The 25,389-nt window shown below is 45.3% G+C and overlaps 1 protein-coding gene across 1 annotated transcript; it reads right to left on the bottom strand.

The window, feature by feature from the left end:
* Positions 1-7,528: 7,528 nt before the first annotated feature.
* LOC102413481 lies at positions 7,529-18,854 on the bottom strand. Its single transcript, XM_045164490.1, is given in 6 exon segments — positions 7,529-8,863; positions 11,236-11,306; positions 13,727-13,770; positions 17,412-17,533; positions 17,859-18,017; positions 18,020-18,854. Coding segments are annotated over 6 exon segments (2,523 nt in total). The 3' UTR covers positions 7,529-7,571.
* Between the last annotated feature and the right edge of the window lie 6,535 nt (positions 18,855-25,389).

The raw sequence follows: 25,389 nt of genomic DNA, 5'->3' as shown, positions 1-25,389 counted from the left end.
ATTCCTTGCCTCAAAGAATTTACTTTTGACTGCTGTAATCTGTGGAGAAGGCAATGGCACCCCACTCCAGTACTCTTGCCTTGAGAATCCCATGGCCGGAGGAGCCTGGTGGGCTACAGTTCATGGGGTCGCTGAGAGTTGGACACGACTGAGCGACTTCACTTTCACTTTTCACTTTCATGCATTGGAGAAGGAAATGGCAACCCACTCCAGTGTTCTTGCCTGGAGAATCCCAGGCATGGTGGAGCCTGGTGGGCTGCCATCTATGGGGTCACACAGAGTCGGACATGACTGAAGTGACTTAGCAGCAGCAGCAGCTCTAATCTGAAACCTCCTCTCGTTCTCATCCCTTGTTTCAACTTGTCACTTGTTTAGGCCTCGAAGGGTATCTCACCATCTGCTTGATATGGCAGCAACTCCTAGACACTAAAGTACTATGGACAGTGGCTCAGGCTTCTTTTTATTACCATCCCCAGTTCTGCCATGGAGTATTCCAAGGAGTAGATGCTCAATTAGTGGTTGGAAATACGAGTGACAATGATAAAGTTGTCTACTTTATTACTATTTAATTTCTACCACAATTTTGAATATTCTAAGGAAATACTTTTACTAAAAAGGAATATGAAAAGAATTTAACAAAACCAAAAACTTACCAAACTTTACTTTTTCTTTTCTTTTTTACTTGACCTAAGTTATTTGAAACTCCAGTACTTTGGCCACCTCATGCGAAGAGTTGACTCATTGGAAAAGACTCTGATGCTGGGAGGGATTGGAGGCAGGAGGACAAGGGGATGACAGAGGATGAGATGGCTGGATGGCATCACCGACTCAATGGACGTGAATTTGAGTGAACTTCCGAAGTTGGTGATGGACAGGGAGGCCTGGCATGCTGCAATTTATGGGGTCACAAAGAATCGGACACGACTGAGTGACTGAACTGAACTGAAGTTATTTTTAGCACAGAGTCTCTTCAAATTTGCATGAAAATCCCTCTTCCTTTGCTGTGTTTTCTTGTTCTAGATCACACGGCAATCAAAAGTTTCTAAATTTGCATTATAAAATATAAAAATGTTAACTGGAACCTGCAAAACAGTAATAAATATGTGATCCATATTTTCACCAGTGGAATTCTGATTTCCTGTTTTTGTCCTAGCAAAAAGAAAGAATTCATTAGAGAAACAGAGAAGTTTTAAGTAGCAGTTTTATGAGGCAGAGGAAAATTATACTCCTGAGAAGGATAAGAGCAGGCTGTCTGGAAACCAGAAGCGGTCCTGCCATGTGGTAGGGTCATGTGTGTCCTGTGTCATTTGACTGACAAATTGATGGACAGTTTTAGGTTATATAACTTTTCTCCTAATGTGCAGGCAGTTACCCATAAGTACCCAAGCAAAATCCATGGAGTGGGAGGGAAGACAGAAACCACACTGCTATTGTTTATAAATATGGCATCATGAACCCTGGGTTACAGTAGTCACCGTTTAGGTCTAGTCACCTATGCCACCCCATGCTGGCACTTTGTCTTGCTTGGTCCTGACGTGGCTGGAAACCTAGTGGTGGTCGTTGGCCAGAACAGGGAGCCTCTCTGGGTGTGCTCTGACCACCAGTGTTCAGGTGGGGAAGAGGAAGACAAAGCATCCCTGGCTGCTAACCTGGCTCAAGTATTACACTCCCAATTAGATTCTGAACAGGGAACAGCCATTTTTCCCATGGGAAATGGTTGGGAGTTTGTCATGTGATAGCTGTCTCCCAGCTGAGTGCAGAATCTGTATATAGTTGTCCTTTCTGCCTGAGAGAGTGTCTGAGCAAGGATGATATAAATGTCCTTCTGGGTTAACTCAAAAGTCATAGATGTCTAAACTTGTCTAGATATTTTTTGGGTCATCTGAGAATTTTCCTTAATCTTGTTTTATCCAACTGAGATCCTGCATGGAGTAGGGAACTTGGATTCTTATGGAAGTCTGGTGGGCCCTATGACTTCCTGAGGCGGGTAGTGTTTAAGGAGTTCTGGAAGCCCAGGTTAGAGGGCAAAGCATTGGTGATGGGGAGTGGGAGCAGTGGTGTTCAATGCTGAGTATAATGAAGAGAGGTCTGTGGTCCAAGAGGCTCCTTCTTTTGCCCAGAAAGAGTTCCTGTGAACAGGGCTCAGGGGCTGGCTGATGGTTAGTATCATCAGGAGAAGGGGAAGGGCTTTTGTAGACAAATTAAGCATTGCGAAGCCAGCAGAGTCTACCTGGCAAGCCTTTCAAAGTTCAGAGTTTTTCCTAAAGGCAAGGAAGACTTGGACATAAGGGACCTCGCTGGAATCCTAAGGGCAAGTCTTCAGCAATGGACAGTTACCCATCTGAAAAGGAAATGACTAATGCTCATAAGGGCCTTCCGGTGTCACTGAATTCCCTTATGGCCTTTACATGGCTGTGGCATCCCTCACCTGTGATCTTGCTGGGCAGAATATGGTTCAGTTCTCGCCCCAGGGGCTGTTGTGGCTTCCCTGATTATTTTTTTTTAAGAAATTATTTATGTATTTCATTTTGGTTGGGCTGGCTCTTTCTGCTGTGTGTGTGTTCTCTAGTTTCGAGGAGCAGGGGCTACCCTTCATTGGGGTGCACTGGCTTCTCATTGTGGTGGCTTCTCTTACTGCAGAGCACAGGCTCTAGGACACATGGGCTTCACTAGTTGCAGCAAGAAGTGGTAAAGTAGAAGAAGTGTTAGGAGATTGCTGTTATTGTTCAGTCTCTAAGTCATGTCTGACTCATTGTGGCCCCATGGACTGTAGCCCTCCAGGATCCCTGTCCATGGTATTCTCTGGGCAGGAATACTGGAGTGGGTTGCTATTCCCTTCTCCAGGGGAACTTCCCAATCCAGGGATCGAACCCCAGTCTCCTGCCATTTCAGGTAGATTCTTTACCCTCTGAGGCACCAGGACAGCCATATTTCGGAAGGCAGCCAGAAAATTTTTAGCTCAATTTTTTTCTTTCTTTGTCCATTCTCTACCTATCCTGTAGACACACTCAGCTTGAATTTTATAAACACAAAGTGGAGGCATTCATGGCATACAGTGTCTGGATTTGGACACCCAAAGGCAAAGATATTGGGAGTCTAGGTGCAGAAGAACGTGACTTTAATTCTAGCCCTATGAACCAGTATAACAGACCATAGTATAAAATTTCCAATGTGGTGGCATGGAGATGATCTCTACCTGAAACCTATCACATCAGGTTTGGACTAAAATCCACATGGCCAGGACTCCAACCTCCCCCCCTCCCCAAAATCCAGTTTGAGTCTTGAACCATGGACTTTTATTTAGAATCACTTATCTGGTACCTGGATGTACTGTGGCTCACATTGTTTGTGTCTCGGCACAGAAGGAATTCAGCAACAGGCAAAGTGTTAGGCAAGAAATAGATTTATTTATATAGGATGCTTGTAAAAGATACAAGAAGGCAGGTGATGGAGCTCTGCCTGGAAGATTAAGTGGAATACATTTTATAGTCAATGGAAAGTGGAGGAGTAGGAAAGACTGCCCTCTTTGAATAGAGGTCAGGCTTACATCACTCCCTCCCAATTCATTTGGAGCAGGAGAGTGTCTGACCTTATGAGGTCAAACTTGGATTACTGTACAACTTCTTCAAATCAATAGAAGGCTGGTGTCATTCTTCTTTTTCCTAAAGGCCTGGGTGACATCTCATGTACGAATTATGGCTTTATATTTAAACAAACCTGCCTTCTTCCACAACATTCTGATGCCTTTCTTGAACAGTGTTAACTTACAACAGTCTACCAATGGTTCCTAGGTTTCTCTAAGAACCATTAGGTTCCCTAATGGTTCTCTAAGTTGGTGATGGACAGGGAGACCTGGCGTGGTGCAATTCATGGGGTCGCAAAGAGTTGAACACGACTGAGCGACTGAACTAAACTGAACTGTACTGATTCCCCTCCTAGACTTCTAGATCTACCTGTCTGTCTGTCTGTGCTCAAGCCCTCATTTATTTCTGACTCTTTGCAACCCCATGAACTGTAGCACTCCAGGCTCTCTGTCCATATGATTCTCCAGGCAGGAATACTGGAATGGGTAGCCACTTCCTCCTCCAGGAGATGTTCCAGAACAGGCATCAAACCTTCATCTCCTGCATTGCAGGTGGATTCTTTTCCACAGAGTCACCGTGGAAAGCTACCTGTATCCTATGCTATTCTATCCCTGTCATACGGAGGAAGGCTAACCCAGCCAAGAGCTGTCATTTCTCTTGGTGGGAGCCTTCTAATGAAGGTCTCCAGCTTGGACTATTGTCTGGCATTTAGTGAGCAATTTTCTTCCAAGCAAGTGGAAGGGGCAGTCGTGCATGTGCAGAAACATCAAAGGTAAACTTGCCTAGCAAGGAGCTGAGGGGAGGAGCACGCCACTTGGTTTGAAGCCTTCCTTCAACTCCCTTTATCATGGAGGATTGGAAGGACAAAGGCCCAGGGAAATCAGTCTGCACAGAGTAGCTGACCCACGTATGAAAGAACTGTCCTCCCTGCCACATCAAGGGTTACCTGAAGCTCCTTTGGGGAAATGACCAGGGGTCCTCTGGGAACTGTTGGGAGGTCTTGCAGCTCCTATCTATTTACCTGAGGACACGTCCTCAGAGTAAGGCCCACAACACTCTGAGACCCAATAGAAGAAAGCAGAGGTTGCCTAACTTACCATATCTACCCAATGTCTCTCAGGACAGAAAGCTGTGACTGGAAATTGAGGCCTTCTGATGGCTGGCTGCACCTGTCCTCAGTCAGGCTCCTAGGAAGACCTGTATTTCCTCCCTCTCTTCACTATTAATGTCCTCTCTCCAGGTCGTCACACTGACTTCCCATCTCCTAACGAGACCTGTCCTCTCGTGCTACAGCCTTAAATTCGCTGAGATATCCTCGGAGGATGTGAAGGCTGCCAACCTATGGTCACTCATGGCTGACCCTAGGGGAGGGATTCTATAAAAGTGGTATAGTGTGAGTGGTTCCTTTAGTCCTCATGGTCCTCTACTTGACTCGACATGACCTGGAATTCGTCCTGAGGTTGACCCCTGAGCCCCAGCAACTCACCTCCTGAGATGCTCTAAAAAGAAATGTGTGGGGTGCATCATGCTTGTGTTACCAAATTTGCCAGTGCGAGGTGTAGAGGGGCAGGGCTGTGTTCTAGGTGCAGTCCCTTTATTCTAATTTGGAGTCACTAGCTTCCACTCTGTACTGAAGTGAGGGTTCTCCCAGTAGACCAAGGCTCTCACCTCCCTGAGACCACTCCAGCGGAAAGAGAAGCTCTTCAGCCAGAAAGCTTTCTCCTGGGTCTCATAGGGCTGACATCAGGGGTGGGCCTCCACAGTCTCCCCTGTTCTGGGCTGAGTGGTCCTCTTGCCCCCCGTTCAGGGACCTCATCCTCACTCCTGACCAGACCCAGACTGCAGCCTCTGCTCACCTGAGGCTGTGCTCCTCAGAACAAAGGCATTACTTTCTTGGAAGTTCTGGATTGGAAGACAGGATGAACCAGATGTGTGCAAAGCTACTGGGGCCTTCTGAGGAGGAGAACATTCTAGGGCTCCACTCTCTTCTGGAGTCAGTGTTCCCCCTGTTTAGATCAGGTTTCTTACCTTGACTTCCAGTAGCATATGGGAATCCACCCTCTCTATTGGCTGAATCAGCTGGCCTGTGGCCAAGGCTTTCACCTTCTTGAGACAACAGAAGGGGAGGTGAGAGAGCTACTCCCTGGCTACCCTTGCCTGTTCCTCCGTGCCATCCCCCTTGCTATGGGGGGGGGGTCCACTCATCAGCCCCCAGTGTCCTCACTGTAAATCCTATGAAGGCCTCTTAGGATCTCCTACTTGGGCAGAATTGGAGCTGCTGTTGCAATACCAAGGCACTCAACTCCCTGCGAACCCCTCCACCCTTGCCCTGCAGGAAAGGAAGGCACAACTCAGACAGACTGCTCTCCCCATGGCCACACAAGGCAAGAAGCAGGATATAGTTTGTGGGACCCCTAGTGTTCTAAAATCTTCCCCTTGATAAGTATCAGAGGCTGGGACTCTTCCATCCATTGACCTGAGGACACAGTGGTTAAGCTAAGGCTTTTATGTCCCTGAGAATCAAGAAGGATAAATGAGGGCATATTGATCTTTTCAGAGTATCTGACATTGCATGTGTTCATGACCACATTGTCCCTGAGTAGTTTTGTCTTCTTTCATACCATTCATTTATCAGCATTTTTTAAACTTTATTCGAAAACAGTTCCTTGGGACAGGGCCCCATGTATCCAACCAGACACATTTTTTGGAGTGTTTAGAGGAATAATGAATGAAAAGACATGATGTCTAGCTTAGGCTGAGAGAAGTGGCACATTGTGGGCTCTGCACTAATCCAGATCGGGGGACTAGTCCTAGGAAGGTCACTTCATCAGTTCATGAACTTGAGAAATTTGCAAGTTATCCATCCATAAATGGAGTCTGCTAAATCTGATCCTGCATGAATGCTGGAATGCATGTTCTACATATAAAGCAGTGGCATGCTGATTAAGTATTGGTTTGTAATAAGTGGAAGTTATGATTACTATGAACCCCTCAAATACCACCTTCCCAGCTGAGTTAACTTTTAATCCAGGAGAGAACAGAGAATATGCAGTGAATTAGGACAAAAGAAACAAATATTCTTAAATGAGCTAAATAAGTCAAAGTATTTTTTATTTTTACTAAAAGAAAGTTTAAAAGAAAGAAGGTAAACCACAACTTAAAGACTTTTTACTCTATTGTTTTCTCCATTTTCTTTTTGATTCTCAAAAGTTTCTGTAGTCTTCTTTCAAATTAGCATGAAAATCACTCTTGCAGTGCTATGTTACCTACTTTCAGATCATAAAGACAACTTAGATGGCTCCTGAATTTCTTTTATATCTACCAAAACTGTATCTTTAAAACTTTTAAAACAGCAGTGAACCTAACAGCAGTATCATTACCAAATTAATACTCTGAGGAAAAACAACCTCTTAGAAGTAAAAATATTTGGAAAAAAAAACTGAAACAAATAATATGTAGAAGTTACTCATGTGAAACAGAAAGAGAAATGTGATCAAAAGAAATGTGATGTAACCCCCACTACCATGCACTCTTTAGAAGCTTGACTAGTCTTCAAGAAAAATTCTCTTCTAATGTCATGTTATCTTGTTTTCATTGTGAACAATATATTCAGTACTTTCAGTGTGTTTTACAAATACACAAACTTTTAAAACATTAAAACAGCTGGAAACTATGATTTATATGATTCATACATTTGAATTCTGAAGCACAATAAACCTTATCAAAAGTAAGAACATTTGAAAATACTAAACACCTCCTTCACCTCTTTACATTTCTAATTTAAATCATCATTCATTAGGTATTTCTCATGTGAATACAAGAAAACAGATATATATTTCGTTAAAACAAACTAGACCTAAACTCGCTTACCATTTAAACTGTAAGAAGATATGGGTTTTGTTCCCTCCACACCTACTACTCTGCACTATTTAGGAGCTTGACTGCTCTCTTCCAACACAGAGGGAACAAAGTGCCCTGCCCCCCTCCCTAGATGTGGGAGGAGCTGCAGGACTTGGCCCTGGAAGGGGCACTGGCCTCAGCCTTGGTTGGAGCCCTAGCCGCACCTCTCAGCCCTGCTCTCTCCGCCTGATCTCTCAGAGCCTCGTCATATAGGTCTGGGAAGGAACTAGGGACCCTACCGTGGAACTTGGCTAGAACCTCCAGTACCTTCATCTTACTGGTCTCAACACAAGCTCTCAGGCCCCACAGGAACTCGTAGCGCGGAGGATCACTATTGGGCACCCGGCGGTAGTTCAGGTACTCCTTCTGCACCAGATCTTTGGTGATGAGCCTTCTGGGCTCCCCAAAGATGCAGTGCCTCCTCCCAGCATAGACCCCCAACATACTGAGGAATTCCCAGATATCCTCCTTGGTGGCGCGGTTACCATTCATGAAGATGACACTCAGGAGCACCATGAGGAGACGGGACTTGGGCAGCGCCCCCTCATCACGCGGACAATCATTTCCCCCTAGGTTGAGCTTCCTGATGAGGGTGTAGATGTTCCCTATAGAGTCGACTTCCTTCATCTCCAGGCCAAAGACCAGCTCCATGCGCTCACGGACTGTACTGAGGATCTCAGGGCAGTGCTGCCTGTACTTCCTGCTGACGATTTTCATCAGGGCGTTCTGCGTGATGGGCTCCTTCTTGGTGTACTTCTCCAGCAGGAACTCCACGAGTATCCTGGCCTTCCTGGCCAGAGGATCTTTTCGAGGGCTCTGAGTGGCAGGGGCTGCCTGGGAGGCACCTGCACTTCCCTCCTCGGGGCCCTGGGCACCTTTATCAGATCCTGCACATGAAGGTCCTGCATCAGGAGAGCTAGGAGCCATGGCTCCCTGAAGCTCCTGGCCATCGCCAGCAGCAGGGGAGCTTGGGAGAGAACCCTGAGGGGCAGAAGAGTGGGAGGAGGGGCACTCCTCCTTTGGGGCTTCAGCAGCACTGGCCTGGGCCTCCTGAGTGTCCCCCCAGACCTGGTGGCGTTTCCCGCGGGCATGGGACTTGTTCTTGTGCCTCCGAGGCATGGTGACAGCAGACAAGGGACCACAGGTGGGAGTGCGGGCAGGAAAGCAGGCAGGAAGGCACCTGGAGGAGAGACAAGGACATGCTGTGAGAACCTTCAGCGAGGAGAGTCCTCCCTGGCTTGAATGGTTGCCGCCTCTGAGGGGTCCTCGAGGCCAGTGCTCTAGGACCGACAGGGCTCCTGTTCTCCTGGTCAGCCTGTCCCCTGAGACCACTGAATAGCAATGGAGAGTGAGCCCTGGGGCACAGCAGACAGTCCTGCCTGGGCGTTAAAAGGGGGACCATTGGGGGCTGGCAGGAGAGGCAGGTCCTCTCAGCTGACATTCAGAGTCAGGATAAAAACTGGTGCAAGACACCCCCATATCCAACTCCCCCTCTCCCAGACCTAGCCTGTTCCCTCTCCTGTCTGAAATGGACGCTGCCACCTTCCCTGCCCTGTCACCCCAGAAGAGGAGAGGAGGGCGTACTCAGCCCCTCACTGAAGGGTCCCAGGACCTTCCCTTTTGCTGTCTCATGGCTGCCCCTTCACAACAAGGCTCCAAGCTCCCCTCTCAGACCGCCATCCCCCTTCCCGATGTTTGGCTGGGGGGAAGCGCTGAGCAGAGGGGAGGTTCCTGAATCGCCCGTTTGTCAGGGAGGATGGCCCTCATTCTTAATCTTCCCGAACCCTCACTCTACTGACCAGCTGCCAGCCCCTCAGATGAAAGTCCCCTCTTCTCCGAGTGTCCTGTGTCCGAGGTGGCAGTGAGGGAGCCCCTCAGACGGATAATCCACAGCCAAATTGCAGTGAGTGGGGGTTACACATGGCTGCCGTTCTGCTGTATGGAGGTCCTCAGTCCCCTCAAGCGTCCCTCCTTCACTCGGCAGGGCTCGTGGCTCTTCCTCTCCTGAGCGGAGCTGGGGTCCAGCAGAGCCTGACCGAGGCATTCTTTCCTGAGACCCCCTAGGGGTTAGTGGATGGTCTTGGGGCCTAAGAGCTAGGCTGGATCCTCTGGTCTGAGTGCAGGGGTAGGGTGGCCGGAGGCTGTGCGGCCCCCTCTTTTCAGAGGGAAAAGAAAATGGGGGTACAGAGACGTGTCCCTGCACTCGTAACTCACGTCACCTCCGATCTTGACACCCGATGACACTTGGGACTGCTACCTCTGGCCACCGTCAACGGCAATTCTCACAGATAGCGGCACTGTCAAGGATGGCGTCACTCCCCCAGCATGCTTAAGAGGACGTCACTTCCTGTCATGCGCATCTGGGCTCCAGGAGGACAGCAGGGGCGGGACCTGGACAGGCCGGGTTCTGGGGAACGTCTCACAGGATTGGCAGGTAGACTTTCCCTTGACTCTTAAGGGGTCCTGGGACGTCCCTGTCCTGAACTGTCAGCTGGCTCACTCCATGCCTCTCACTTGTGTCAGCACTTCCAACAAAGAATTGGGGAGCCCAAGCCTAACAGCCTTCCTGGAGCCCATGAGACCAACACCAAAGGCTCTCTTGGGCTCTCTTTGCTATAGTAAGCGATGCTCTGTCGTTTTCCATGCCTTGCCTTACCCCTGTAGATGCTGGGCTTCTTCCCATCTGCTGACCTGAGGCCAAGGCCTCATATCGAAGATGTGAACCCCCGAGTCTCCTGGTATGAAGTGCACATATGTCTCATCTTGCCATTTCTACCCGAGGCTTCCTGGAAATGGCTGCTACAGGTAAGATGAGCTGAGAGGGAAGGATGGGAGACTGTCTTCTGTGGTGTGGAACCCCTCACATCTCACTCAGAAACTTCATTCATATTGACTGCTGACAAGGCCTGGAAATCCTTCCCTTTCTGGTATAAATCCACCCCTGTCCCCAACCATGCTTATACAATTCCAGAAGAGAATGTGTAGGGGCTCCTTAGCCTGACAGTTCTCACTGTGGGCTGTCAGTCGACTGCAGGGTCATTGATCAAAAGTTCTGAGATGATGTTTGTCGTTTTGTACAATTACTGTGATACTAACTTTTCTCTTTTAGTCTCTGGGTGATAGTCTATTAAGGTGATCATTTAAAAGGGCCAGTTCTCATCCACTAGCATTCCCTGGTGGCTCAGACAGTAAAGAATCTGCCTGTGGTGTGGGACACCTGGGTTCAATCCGTGGGTTGGGAAGACCCCCTGGAGGAGGCACAGCAACCCACTCTAGTAGTCTTTCCTGGAGTTTCCCCTTGGACAGAGGAGCCTGGTGGGCTACAGTCCATGGGGTCGCAAAGAGTCGGACACAACTGAGTGACTAAGCACACACACAACAAACTTTGTGCTGGTTATTTCATGATCTGGGCCGTACTGCCACATCCAAGCCAAACTTTGGTGCCCCATGGTCCTGGCATGGGGCCTTGGAGATGCTGCCTCAGATTCCTTCAGTGAAGCAGTGGAGATTCCTGATCCCAGGGCAGAGTGGAAGAATCCAGGGCTCAAGTTTAAAGCCTTTTGCAGCTGATCCTGTTGTCTGCTTCCCTTGCAGCCTGCACATCTGTGCCAGTCTCTTAAGTACTCCCCTACTTGTGCACACATAGGGTAAGTTCATTTGAGACTTACTGTCCATCAGTGATTATTTAATTTTATATTTTCACTTTTGTTAATAGTTTTCTTCATTCTTTCCATAAGATTTCTGTGGTTACTTCTCAGTACAAAAAGCAGCAGCAGACCCTGTTTCACTGTGGTCTCAGCTACCCTGAATGTGCTACTAAATCTGTAAAAGAGTTATAGAAAATTAACAGTCTTACAATATCTGTTCTTCATGAATATACATAACATGCTATTCAAGCCTTATTTTTCCTAAGACTCTCAGGAAATTCTTCTTGCCTACATGAAGACTGTATACATTTTTCTAAAGTTTCTTTGTAGGTAAATTTTTTCTATGGTGCTTCTGTTTATGGTGTATTTTCTGTTACTTGGTGTAAGTAATTGTTGATTCTTCCAGACCAACTGGATGATTTTGCTGCCATGATCTTTTTTTATTCCAGATTTTTGAAGTCTCTTACATGTTTGAATATCTCCTGTCCTGTTTTCTAAGATTTGTAATTCGAGAATCAAATTGTTACTGTGATCTTTTGCTTTTCATCACTTCTGAGTTTTATTCATTTGGCATTGTTGTATATAACTCTAGTGGCTATATGTACTTCTCCAGATTTTTTTTCTAGTTATTAAATTCATATATTTTTAACAATTATTTTTAATTAGAAGATAATTAAATGGTGTGTCAGGTTCTCTTGTATGAAGCAGCTATAAGTATACATATATCTCCTCCCTCATGAACTTCCCTCCCACCTCCGACCTCACCCCTCTAGGTCGTCACAGAGCTGATTCCCTGTGTCACCCAGCAACTTCCCCCTCATGCCTGTTGTCCACATGGTAGTGCATATTTGTCCACGCCACTCTCTCAATTCGTCTCACTGTCTGCTTCCCCCGATGTGTCCACATGCCCGTTCTCTACGTCTGTGTCTCCATTCTTGCCCTGCAAATAGATGTATAACTACCCTTTTGTGACCTTTCTTTCTCATTCTCTTATTAGTATATTTTGCAGATAGAAGTTTTTAATATTAACAACGTTCAGCTTATTATTTTCTTTCATGGACTGTGCTTTTGGTGTTGTGCCTAAAATCTCATTACCAAACTTAAGTTTTGCTCCCGTGTTATCTTCTAGATTTTCTTGCCTATTCCATATGGCATGTGGAATCCTAGTCCCTGACCAGCAATCAAACCTCTTCCCCCAGCAGTGGAAGTGTTGATTCTTAAACACTGGACTGCCAGGGATGTCCCTGCAATTTCTTTTAAATTGTGAGTTTTTCATTTAGGTCTATGATTCCCTTTGAGTTAATTATTTTGAAAGGTTTAAAGTTTCTATGTGGATTCATTTTTCTTAGATATGGATGTCTAGTTATCCCAGGACTGTAAGTTTAAAAGACTGTCCTTTTCCCTTGAATTGCCTTTGTGCCTTTGTTAAAGGTCGGTTGAGTGTTTGGGGTGTCTGTTTCTAGATTTTCTGTTCTGTGCCATTGATCTATTATTCTGTTAATAGCATACAGTCTTGAGTATTGTAGCTTTAAAGCAAGTTTTGAAATCCAGTAATATCAATTCTCTGACTTTGATCTTTAATATTGACTTCAGTGGGTATTATGGATCATTTCATATTTGACATAAAATTTAAGTTGTTGGCTGCTATCTACAAGCTATCTTGCTGGAATTTTGAACAGAATTGCATTAAGTATCTATGTTAAGTTGGAAATAAGTGACATCTCAACAATACAGCATCTCCCTATCTATGAACATGGCGTGTCTATTTATATAGATCTTCTTTAATTTTTTTCAGTGCAGTTTATGAGTTTTACTCATGTAAATCTTATACATATTTTTTGAAGAATGATTTCTAATATATTTTGGTGCTAATATAAATGGTGTTAGGTTTTTATTTGCAAGTTCCATCTCTTTATTGGAAAAGAATTGACTATTATGCATTAACCTTATTAATATACTAATTATATAGTAGTTATATATTGATAATATATTAACCTTATTAACATATAGTCCTGGCTTATTAATGCCAGGAGTTTTCTTGTTGTTGATGATTATAATTCCATTTTTCCCTTCCAAATATCTGTATCTTTTGCTTCCTTCTCTTATCTCACTGCATTGGCTAGGACTTTCAGTACAGTGTTGAATAGGCATGGTGAAAAGGGATATCCTCACCTTGTTCCTCACCTTAGTATGACAGCATTTGTCTTCTCACTATAAAGTATGATGTTTTACCTGTGTTTTCAGATGTTGTATATGAAGCCGAGGAAATGCCTGTCTGTATCTAGTTTGCTGAGAATTTTTATGATGGATGGGTGTTGGATTTTATCAGAAGATTTTTTTCCTTCATCTGTTGATCTCATCTTGTGATTATCTTCCTTAGACTATTGTTATTATGATTTATGATTACTGATTTTCAAATGTTGCACATCTAAAATGCATCCTACTTAGCTACAGTATGTAATTCCTTCTATGAATTGTTAGGTTTCTTTTCTTATATTTTGTTGGGGATTTTGCTTTTATGTTCATGAGAGGCATTTGTGTTCAATTTTTTTCTCTTAATTTCATCTGATTTTGATATTCGAGTGCAATACTCACCTCACAGAAAAGGAATTAGGAGGTGTTCCTTTTGCTTCTATTTTCTGGGAGAGATTGTAGAGAATTGTTATCATTTCTTCCTTAAATTTTTGTTAGAATTAATCTGTGTAAACATCTGGGTCTGTTACTGTCTGTATTGGAAGCTTATTAGTTATAGATTAATTTTCTTTAATAGATACAGACCAATTCAGAGTATCTATTTTTCTTTGTGAAAGTGGTGCTAAGTTATACCTTCAAGCAGTTTCTCAATGGAACCTTTCCTTTTTGTAGGCACAGAGTTGTTTATAATATTCACTCATTATCCTTTTAATGTCCATGGAATCAGTAGTAATGGCCCCTCCTTCATTTCTACTATTAGTAATTTAATTTGTGTTTTCTCTCTTTGTTCTTCTTTAGCCTGGGGAGAATTTTATCGTCTTTTTATTTTGTATCTTGAAAGAAACTTCTTTGGGTTTTGTTTTTTTCTGCATTGCCTTCCTTTTTTCAGTGTCATTGGTTTCCGCTTTGATTTATTCTTCCTCTGCTTTTTCTTTTCTTTCACAAGTTTACTAGTATAGAAGCTTAAGTTATTAATTGTAGGCTTTTTTGTTATAGGCACTCAATGCTGTGTATACCTCTTTACTGATTTTGCTGTATCACACACCTTCTGATAAGTTGTCATTTTGTTTTCATTTTGTAAAAATATTTTTAAATTTCTCATTAGATTTTTTCTTTGGCCCATGTGTTATTTAGATGTTTTCTGCTTAGTCTGCAAATAATCTTTAATTTTCCTGCTGTCTTTTTGTTATCAATTTCTAGTTTATTTCCATCACGCTTTTCTTGTAATCGTGAGGGTTTTTTGTTTTGTTTTGTTTTTGTTTTTGGTCTTTGTTTAAATAGACACTCTCAGTAAAGGAAGATGAGGGGCTAATGTCAGATGTTGGCTAGAACAGATTCCTTTTGTAGCCTTGAAATTTTCTAAACAGGAACTCAGGGTTAGCTGAGTTGTCCTAGAACATGGCCTTAGGTTGCTGCTAGAAGCCATGCTAGAGGTCAGTCAAGGTTCTTAATGTAGATGTTTGGACAGAGTTGTTCATGCCAATAGTTTTTGCAGTTCTCTGTTCCTAGGCTCAGCTTGCAGTTACAGGACACGTTGCCCTTTTTATAGGCAAAGTCTGCTTGAGACCCCCAGAAGGGAGGGGATTGCCCACAGTGTAAGGTCGGGGTGTGGTGAGTTATGCCAAAAATCTAGAGAAGGATGCAGAGTCCCCCAGTTTTAGCCCCTGATGCAGTTCTGGTCCCAGAACCACACTGGGATTAAGAATGTGTGCGAGGGAATTGGGCTCGAGGACTTACAGAGAAGAAACTCATCCAATCAAGTCCCTGATTATTTGTCCAGTCTTAATTTGAACATCATGCAGTCTTCTCAGTGAAACTTCTCACCTCAAAATGGGTAGAGCCATAGAGAAAATGACAAAGACTGAGAGGAGAAAAGTCTTGGCCTCAGTGGGCGCCTTCACCATTGCAAATTCTGTGTCTTCCAGGCCTAAGACAGTGTGAGCTGCCACCCAAGTGTTCTTTGGGTATGCACAGCCTGGGCGTCCTCCTTGCAGCTCTTAATTGAGGGGAGCCATGACACAGTGAGCTGACCCAGATCTTGCCCTGTAGGTCATGGAAAAAGAACAAAGCAGAGAGTGACAGCAAGCAAATTTTCATGGGAGAGATAGAGCAAAAGTCAGGGGTCTCCAGCCAGCAGTCTGGGCAAGACAACTGGAGTTCACCGTGGCAACAATCCTAGTTATGGTACCAAATATGTCATGGTGAAAAGAGATTTCCTCAGTGCTTGCTCTTGCAAAGAAATGGAAGGACTCTGGACTAGTGCACATCAGGGGACTTGTCTGATGAAGGTCACTTTATCAGTCTTGTGAACTTGAGACAATTGCAAGTTATCCATCTATAAATGGAGTCTGTTAAATCCTATCCTGCATGAATGCTGGAATGCATGTACTACATATACAGCACAGTCATACTAATTAAGAAACACTGGTCTTTAATTTAACGGAAGTTATGATTATTATGAACATCCAAAATACCCCCTTCCTATCTGAGGTTATTTTTATCCAGTAGATAGCAGAGACTATGCAGTGCACTGGGACAAAAGAAATAAATACTCTTAAATGAGCCAAAATAAGGCAAAATATATATATATATATTTTTTACCAAAAAAAAAAATGGTTAGAGGAAATAAGGCAAGCTACAAATTAACAGTTTTTTCCTTTATATTTGCTTAATTGCTTTTTGGTTTCTCAATACTTTCTGTGGTCACATTTCACATTACCATGAAAATCTCTCTTTCAGCGACATATTACCTACTTCCAGATCATAAAGACAATACAGATGGTTCATGAATTTCTTTTCAGTTCATTTCAGTTCAGTTCAGTCACTCAGTCATGTCCCAGTCTTTGAGACTCCATGAATCACAGCACGCCAGGCCTCCCTGTCCATCACCAACTCCCGGAGTTCACTCAGACTCATGTCCATCGAGTCAGTGATGCCATCCAGCCATCTCATCCTCTGTCGTCCCTTTCTCCTCCTGCCCCCAATCCCTCCCAGCATCAGAGTCTTTTCCAATGAGTCAACTCTTTGCATGAGGTGGCCAAAGTACTGGAGTTTCAGCTTTAGCATCAGTCCTTCCAAAGAAATCTCAGGGCTGATCTCCTTCAGAATGGACTGGTTGGATCTCCTTGCAGTCCTAGGGACTCTCAAGAGTCTTCTCCAACACCACAGTTCAAAAGCATCAGTTCTTCAGTGCTCATCTTTCTTCACAGTCCAACTCTCACATCCATACATGACCACTGGAAAAACCATAGCCTTGAATAGATGGATGTTTGTTGGCAAAGTAATGTCTCTGCTTTTCAATATGCTATCTAGGTTGGTCATAACTTTTCTTCCAAAGAGTAAGCGTCTTTTAATTCAGGGCTGCATTCACCATCTGCAGTGATTTTGGAGCCCAGAAAAATAAAGTCTGACACTGTTTCCACTGTTTCTCCATCTATTTCCCATGAAGTGTTGGGACCAGATGCCATGATCTTCGTTTTCTGAATATTCAGTTTTAAGCCAACTTATTCAGTCTCCTCTTTCACCTTCAGCAAGAGGCTTTTTAGTTCCTCTTCACTTTCTGCCATTAGGGTGGTGTCATCTGCATATCTGAGGTTATTGATATTTTTCCCGGCAATCTTGATTCCAGCTTGTGCTTCTTCCAGCCCAGCGTTTCTCATGATGTACTCTGCATATAAGTTAATAAGTAAAGAAGCAGGGTAACAATATACAGCCTTGACCTACTCCTTTTCCTATTTGGAACCAGTCTGTTGTTCCATGTCCAGTTCTAACGCTTGCTTCCTGATGGGCATACAAATTTCTCAAGAGGCATGTCAGATTTCTTTTACATCTACCAAAACTGTAACTTTAAAATCCTAAAACAGCAATAAATAAAACTGGAATATCATTACCAAATCAGTATTCTAAAGGAATGGAATCTTGTAGAAGTAAAAATATTTGATAAAAATGAAATAGATAATATGCAGAAGTTACTAGTTTAAATCAGGAAGAAAATAGAGATCTAAACTTGGTTTGCTCGACCCCTACTAACCTGCACTATCTAGGAGCTTGACACTTCTGAGAAAATTCTGTTCCAGTGTCATCTTACCTTGTTTAGATGGTGAACAACATATTCAATACTCTCAATGTGTTTTCCATTTACCCAACCTGTGGCTTTCAAAACTTTAAAACTGCAAACAATGTGATTTATATGATTAATACATTTGTATTCTGAAGCACAAGAAAACTTATGAAAAGTAATTAACATTTGAAAATACTATACTCCTCCCTCATCTCCTTTATCTAATTTAATCAACTTTCACTAGATATTTCTCCTATGGATAAAGGAAAAATGATACATATTTTTAAAAATGAGTTGCACTTAAACTCCTTTACTACATAAAACAGTAAAGAACAAGTTTTGTTCCCTCCACCCTAGTACTCTCTACTGTTTAGGATCTTGACAGCTCTTTTCCAACACAAAAGGGAAGAAAGTGTCTGGGCCTCCCTCCCTAGATGTGGGAGGAGCTGTAGGACTTGGCCCTGGAAGGGGCACTGGCTTCAGCCATTGTTGGAGCCCTGGCCATGCCTCTCAGCCCTGCTCTCTCTGCCTGATCTCTCAGAGCGTCGTCATAGAGGTCTGGGAAGGAAGTCCAGACGGTATCTTGGATCTTCGCCAGTACCTCCAACACCTTCATCTTACTGGTTTCAAACAAGCTCTCGGGCCCCACAGGAACTCGTAGTGTGGAAGACTGACATTGGGCACCTGTCGGTACCTCAGGTACTTTTTCTGCACCAGATCTTTGGTGATGAGCCTTCTGGGTTCCCCAAAGATCCAGTGCCTCCTCCCAGTATAGACTCCCAATGCACTGAGGAATTCCCAGACCTCCTCCCTGGTGGCACGGTTACCCTTCATGAAGATAATGCCCAGGAGCACCATGAGGAAACCAGATTTGGGCAGATTGCCCTCATCACTCAGACCTTCATCGCCCCCGAGGTTGAGCTTGTTGATGAGGGCATAGATGTTCCTGCTATGGTCGACTTCCGTCAGCTCCAGGCAAAATACCAGCTCCATGTGCTTAGAGGCTCTCCTGAGGATCTCAGGGATGTGCTGCCTATACTTGCTGCCAACGACCTTCAGCAGGGCGTGCTGCAAGATGGGCTCCTTCTTGGTGTACTTCTCCAGGAGGAACTCCGCCAGCATGCTGGCCTTCCTGGTCAGAGGATCTATGCAAGGGCTCTGAGTGGCAGGGGCTTTCTGGGAGGCACCTGCACTTTCCTCCTGTGGGCCCTGGGCACCTTCATCAGATCCTGCACAGGAAGGCCCTGCATCAGGAGAGCTAGGGGCCATAGCTCCCTGAAGCTCCTGGTGATCTCCAGTAGCAGGGGAGCTTGGGGGAGAACCCTGAGGGACAGACAAGAGGGAGGAGGGGCACTCCTCTTTGGAGGCTGCAGCAGCACTGGACTGGGCCTCCTGGGGACACTGAGTGTCCCCCTGGACCTGGTGGCATTTCACATGGGCATGGTACTTCTTCCTGTGCCTCTGAGGCATGGTGACACAGGTTATGGATCACAGGCGCATGCGGGCAGTGTGGCAGGCAAGGAGGGCACCTAGAGGAAGGACAAACAGATGTGAGCAACTGCAGTGAGGAGATTCCTCCCTGGCTTGAACCAAAGCCGTTTCTGAGGGGTCCTTGAGGCCGGTGCTCTAGGAACCACAAGTCTTATGTTCTCCTGGTGAGCTCCTCCCTGAGACGTCTGAGTAGGAAGTGAGAATGATCGCTGGGGCACAGTCAGACAGACCTCCTGGGCTTTAGAGGGAGGCCTGTGGGGGCTGGCAGGGGAGGCAGGTCCTTTCAGTTCACATTTCAGAGTCATGATGAAAACTGGGGCAAGTCTCCCTCATATCCCCCTGCCCCCAAACCCACCCACCCTGTTCCCTCTCTTGCTTTGAAGTTGATGCTGCCACCTTCTCTGTCACCCCAGACGATGAGAGGAGGGAATGTTCAGGACTCCGATGAAGGGAGCTGGGACCCGCCTTCTGCTGTCTCGAGGCTGCCCCTTCACCACCAAGCTGCAACCTCCCCTGACAGACCACCGCCCCTGTCCCCGTGTTTGTCTGGGAGGAAGTGCTGGCCTCAGGGGAGGGTCCTGAGTCAGCTGTGTGATGCGGAAGATGGTCATTACCCTGACTCCTCCTGAGCCCTGACATCCTCCCTCTGCTGACCTGCTGCCAGCCCTTCGGAACGAGGTCCCCTCTTCCCCGAGTGTCCCATGTCAGTGATTGCAGTCAGGGAGCCCCTAAGCCTTTAGAACTGCCAAGATGCTGACCGGTTGCTTTCTGGCCAAGTCACGCTGGGTAAGGGGTTAGGCATGGCCCCCAATCTGGGCTGTGGAGACACTCAGTGCCCCCGCGGGTCCCCCCTTCACTCCACAGAATCCTGGACTTCCCTCTACTGAACAGAGCCAGGGTCCAGCAACCCTGCACCCAGATTCACCACCCCTGGACCCACGTTATGTCCCAAGAACCCACGTGCATAGCCGATGGACATTGGACCTAAGAGCCAGGTCCGAGCCTCCGGGCGTAGAGCAGGTGTGGGGTTGCCAGCGGCCTGTGAAGTCCCCTCTTTTCGGATGGAAAAGGTGTTGGGAGTGCCAGGGCATATCTTTGTAACTATCCAGTGCACTTGTAGCTCATGTCACTTCCGACTTGGACCCCTGATGAGACCTTGAACTCCTCCCTCTGGTCACAGCTACAGCAGCTCCCAAAGACAGCAGCCTTCTCAAAGATGGCATGGCACTGCAGCATGGATAGGGGGCCGTCACTTCCTATCATGTGCATCTGGGCTCCAGGAGGACAGCAGGGGCGGGGCCTGGGTAGGCGGGGTTCTGGGGGAGTTTCCGGCAAGAGGGGGGATGTGGTCCCTTCTTCCACACATAGTGGGTCCTGGGATGTCCCTGCTGACCTCAGTCAACTGGCCTCACTCCTTGCCTCTCACTTCTCTCAGTAAACCAAGCAGGAAGAAGCCCCCTTTCTAAAGGTAGCCAGACAATTTTTAGACCATTTTTTTTCTTTCTTTTTTTTTTCCATTCCAACCCTGCAGGCACTGTCGAATTGAATTTTATAAGCACACAAAGTGGAGGCATTCGTGGCATACAGTGTCTGGATTTATACACACAAAGGGAAAGATACTGGGAGACTAGGTGCACAGAAATGCAGAAGAAAGTGACTTTAGTTTCGCACTGTGAACAATTTTAATAGGCCGAAGTTGAAAAATTTGGACAGGGTGGCATGAAGTCCTCCTCTGTTGGAAAATAGTCACCTCAGGCTGGGACTTAAGCCCACATGGCTGGGACTGAAACCCACCTGGCCCAGACTTGAATCCAGCCAAAATCCTGTTTGGGACTTGAACCATGGTCTTTTAATTAGAATCACTCACCTAGTACCTGGACTCACTGATGCTCCGGTTCTTTGTGTCTCAGCACAGAAGGAATTTAGAAAAAAGTGTTAGACAGGATATAGATTTATTAATATAGGACACTTGTAAGAAATGCAAGCTGGCAGGTAATGGGGCTCTGCCCTGAGGATTAAGTGGGCTGCATTTTATAATGAAAGGAAAGTGAATGAGGAGGAAAGACGGCCATCTTTGAAGAGGTCAGGCTTACGTAACTCCCTCCTGCTTATATTTAAGCAAACCTGATACATTTCACGACCTTCTGATACATTTCTTGAGCGATCAGTAACTTATACTGGTCTCCCGAAGGTTCCTAGGTTTCTCTATCTCTAGGCCCCTACTGAATGGTCTAGTGGTTTTCCCTACTTTCTTCAATTTCACTCTGAATTTGGCAATAAGGAGTTCATGATCTGAGCCAGAATCAGCTCCCGGTCTTGTTTTTGCTGACTGTATAGAGCTTCTCCATCTTTGACTGCAAAGAATATAATCAATCTGATTTCGATGTTGACCATTTGGTGATGTCCATGTGTACAGTCTTTTCTTGTGGTGTTGGAAGAGGGTGTTTGCTATGACCAGTGCATTTTCTTGGCAAAACTCTATTAGTCTTTGCCCTGCTTCATTCCCTATTCCATGGTCAAATTTGCCTGTTACTCCAGGTGTTTCTTGATTTCCTACTTTTGCATTCCAGTCCCCTATAATGAAAAGGACATCTTTTTTGGGTGTTAGTTCTAAAAGGTCTTGTAGGTCTTCATAGAACCGTTCAACTTTAGCTTCTTCAGCATTACTGGTTGGGGCATAGACTTGGATTAGTGTGATATTGACTGGTTTGCCTTGGAAACGAATAGAGATCATTCTGTTGTTTTTTAGATTGCATCCAAGTACTGCATTTTGGACTCTTTTGTTGACCATGATGGCTACTCCATTTCTTCTGAGGGATTCCTACCCACAGTAGTAGATATAATGGTCATCTGAGTTAAATTCACCCATTCCAGTCCATTTCAGTTCGCTGGTTCCTAGAATGTCGACATTCACTCTTGCCATCTCTTGTTTGACCGCTTCCAATTTGCCTTGATTCATGGACCTAACATTCCAGGTTCCTATGCAATATTGCTCTTTACAGCATCAGACCTTGTGTCTATCACCAGTCATATCCACAGCTGGGTATTGTTTTTGCTTTGGCTCCATCCCTTCTTTTTTTCTGGAGTTATTTCTCCACTGATCTCCAATAGCATATTGGGCACCTACTGACCTGGGGAGTTCCTCTTTCAGTATCCTATCATTTTGCCTTTTCATACTTTTCATGGGGTTCTCAAGGCAAGAATACTGAAGTGGTTTCCCATTCCCTTCTCCAGTGGACCACATTCTGTCAGACCGCTCCACAATGGCTCACCCGTCTTGGGTGGCCCCACAGGCATGGCTCAGTTTCACTGAGTTAGACAAGGCTGTGGTCCTAGTGTGATTAGGTTGACTAGTTTTCTGTGAGTATGGTTTCAGTGTGTCTGCCCTCTGATGCCCTCTTGCAACACCTACCGTCTTACTTGGGTTTCTCTTACCTTGGATGTGGGGTATCTCTTCATGGCTGCTCCAGCAAAGCACAGCCGCTGCTCCTTTCCTTGGACAAAAAAAGACGAGGAGCTGACTGTGGCTCAGATCATGAACTCCTTATTGCCAAATTCAGACCTAAATTGAAGAAAGTAGGGAAAACCACTAGACCATTCAGGTATGACCTAAATCAAATCCCTTATGATTATACAGTGGAAGTGAGAAATAGATTTAATGTCCTAGATCTGATAGAGTGCCTGATGAACTATGGAATGAGGTTCGTGACATTGTACAGGAGTCAGGGATCAAGACCATCCCCATGGAAAAGAAATGCAAAAAAGCAAAATGGCTGTCTGGGGAGGCCTTACAAATAGCTGTGAAAAGAAGAGAAGCGAAAAGGAAAGGTATAAGCATCTGAATGCAGAGTTCCAAAGAATAGCAAGAAGAGATAAGAAAGCCTTCCTCAGCGATCAATGCAAAGAAATAGAGGAAAACAACAGAATGGGAAAGACTACGGGTCTCTTCAAGAAAATTGGAGATACCAAGGGAACTTTTCATGCAAAGATGGGCTCAATAAAGGACAGACATTGTATGGACCTAACAGAAGCAGAAGATATTAAGAAGTGGCAAGAATATACAGAAGAACTGAACAAAAAAGATCTTCACAACCCAGATAATCACGATGGTGTGATCACTCACCTAGAGCCAGACATCCTAGAATGTGAAGTCAAGTGGGCCTTAGAAAGCATCACTATGAACAAAGCTAGTGGAGGTGATGGAATTCCAGTTTAGCTATTTCAAATCCTCAAAGATGATGCTGTGAAAGTGTTGCACTCAATATGCCAGCAAATTTGGAAAACTCAGCAGTGGCCACAAGACTGAAAAAGGTCAGTTTTTATTCCAATCCCAAAGAAAGGCAATGCCAAAGAATGCTCAAAATACCACACAATTGCACTCATCTCACACGCTAGTAAAGTAATCCTCAAAATTCTCCAAGCCAGGCTTCTGCAATATGTGAACCGTGAACTTCCAGATGTTCAATCTGGTTTTAGAAAAGGCAGAGGAACCAGAGATCAAATTGCCAAAATCCACTGGATCATCGAAAAAGCAAGAGAGTTCCAGAAAAACATCTATTTTTGCTTTATTGACTATGATAAAGCCTTTGACTGTGTGGATCACAGTAAACTGTGGGAAATTCTGACAGAGATAGGAATACCATACCACCTGACCTGCCTTTTCAGAAATTTGTATGCAGGTCAGGAAGCAACAGTTAGAACTGGACATGGAACAACAGACTGGTTCCAAATAGGAAAAGGAGTATGTCAAGGCTGTATATTGTCACCCTGTTTATGTAACTTATATGCAGAGTACATCATGAGAAATGCTGGGCTGGAAGAAGCACAAGCTGGAATCAAGATTGCCAGGAGAAATATCAGTAACCTCAGCTATGCAGACGACACCACCCTTATGGCAGAAAGTGAAGAGGAACTAAAAAGCCTCCTGATGAAGGTGAAAGAGGAGACTGAAAAAGTTGGCTTAAAACTCAACATTCAGAAAACGAAGACCATGGCATCTGGTCCCATCACTTCATGGGAAATAGATGGAGAATTAGTAGAAACAGTGTCAGACTTTATTTTTTTGGGCTCCAAAATCACTGCAGATGTTGACTGCAGCCAGGAAATTAAAAGATGCTTACTCCTTGGAAGGAAGGTTATGAACAACCTAGATAGCATATTGAAAAGCAGAGACATTACTTTGCCAACAAAGGTCCGTCTAGTCAAGGCTATGGTTTTTCCAGTGGTCATGTATAGATGTGAGAGTTGGACTGTGAAGAAAGCTGAGCGCTGAAGAACTGATGCTTTTGAACTGTGGTGTTGGAGAAGACTCTTGAGAGTCCCTTGGACTGCAAGGAGATCCAACCAGTCCATTCTGAAAGAGATCAGCCCTGGGATTTCTTTGGATGGAATGATGCTAAAGCTGAAACTCCAGTACTTTGGCCACCTCACGCGAAGAGTTGACTCATTGGAAAAGACTCTGATGCTGGGAGGGATTGGGGGCAGGAGGAGAAGGGGATGACAGAGGATGAGATGGCTGGATGGCATCACTGACTCGATGGACATGAGTCTGAGTGAACTCCGGGAGTTGGTGATGGACAGGGAGGCCTGGCGTGGTGCGATTCATGGGATCGCAAAGAGTCGGACATGACTTAGCAACTGAACTGAACTGAGGCCCCTAATAGACTTCTACAGCTACCCGTCTCTCTGTCTGTCTGTGCTTAGGCCCTCATTCATGGGTCTGACTCTGCAACTCCATGAACTGCAGCACTCCAGGCTCTCTGTCCATGGGATTCTCCAGGCATGAATACTGGAATGGGTAGCCATTTCCTCCTCCAGGGGATGTTCCACACCCAGGGATTGAACCTTCATCTCCCGCATTGCAGGTGCTTACTTCTCCACTGAATCACCTGGGACAGCTACCTGTATCCTATTCTATTCTATCCCTGTCATATGGAGACAGGCTCCCCATCCAAGATCAATCATTTCTCTTGCTGGGTTTCTTCTACATGAAGGTCTCCAGCTTGGACTCTTGTCTGGAATTTAGTGAGCAAGTTTCTTCCCAAGAAGAGGAGGGGGCAGTCATACATGATCAGAAACTGATGATCAAAGGTAAATTTTCCTAGCAAGGACTTGAAGGGAGCAGTAGGTCACTTGGTTTGGGACCTTCCTTCCATCCCCAGTATCATGGAGGATTGGATGGCTGAGGGCCAAAGGAAATCAGCACTGGGTAGCTGCCCCATATATAAAATAACTGTCGTCCCTGCCACATCGAGGGTTACCTGAGGCTCCTCTAGGGAAATGAGCAGGTGTCCTTTGGGAGCCACGGAGGTTCCCAGGCCTCATCAGTCTTCAGTCCCCTCAGCTAGCTTGGTTTGGCAGCCTCAAATCTCCTATAGGACTGGAGGGATTGCGGTCATGCTTCTGGTTGTACATCTGTCGGGTAGGGTACTGGTGGACTTTTCCCAAACAGGGAGCATTCGTCCTTCAGTCACCCTCCTGGGTGTATGAAGATCCATCCTTTCTGCACAAGACA

Source organism: Bubalus bubalis, chromosome X, assembly GCF_019923935.1.
Source record: "Bubalus bubalis isolate 160015118507 breed Murrah chromosome X, NDDB_SH_1, whole genome shotgun sequence".
In the NCBI taxonomy this organism is placed as follows: domain Eukaryota; kingdom Metazoa; phylum Chordata; class Mammalia; order Artiodactyla; family Bovidae; genus Bubalus; species Bubalus bubalis.
The sequence above is the reverse complement of the archived record's forward strand: the minus strand, read 5'-3'. Positions and strand labels throughout refer to the sequence as shown.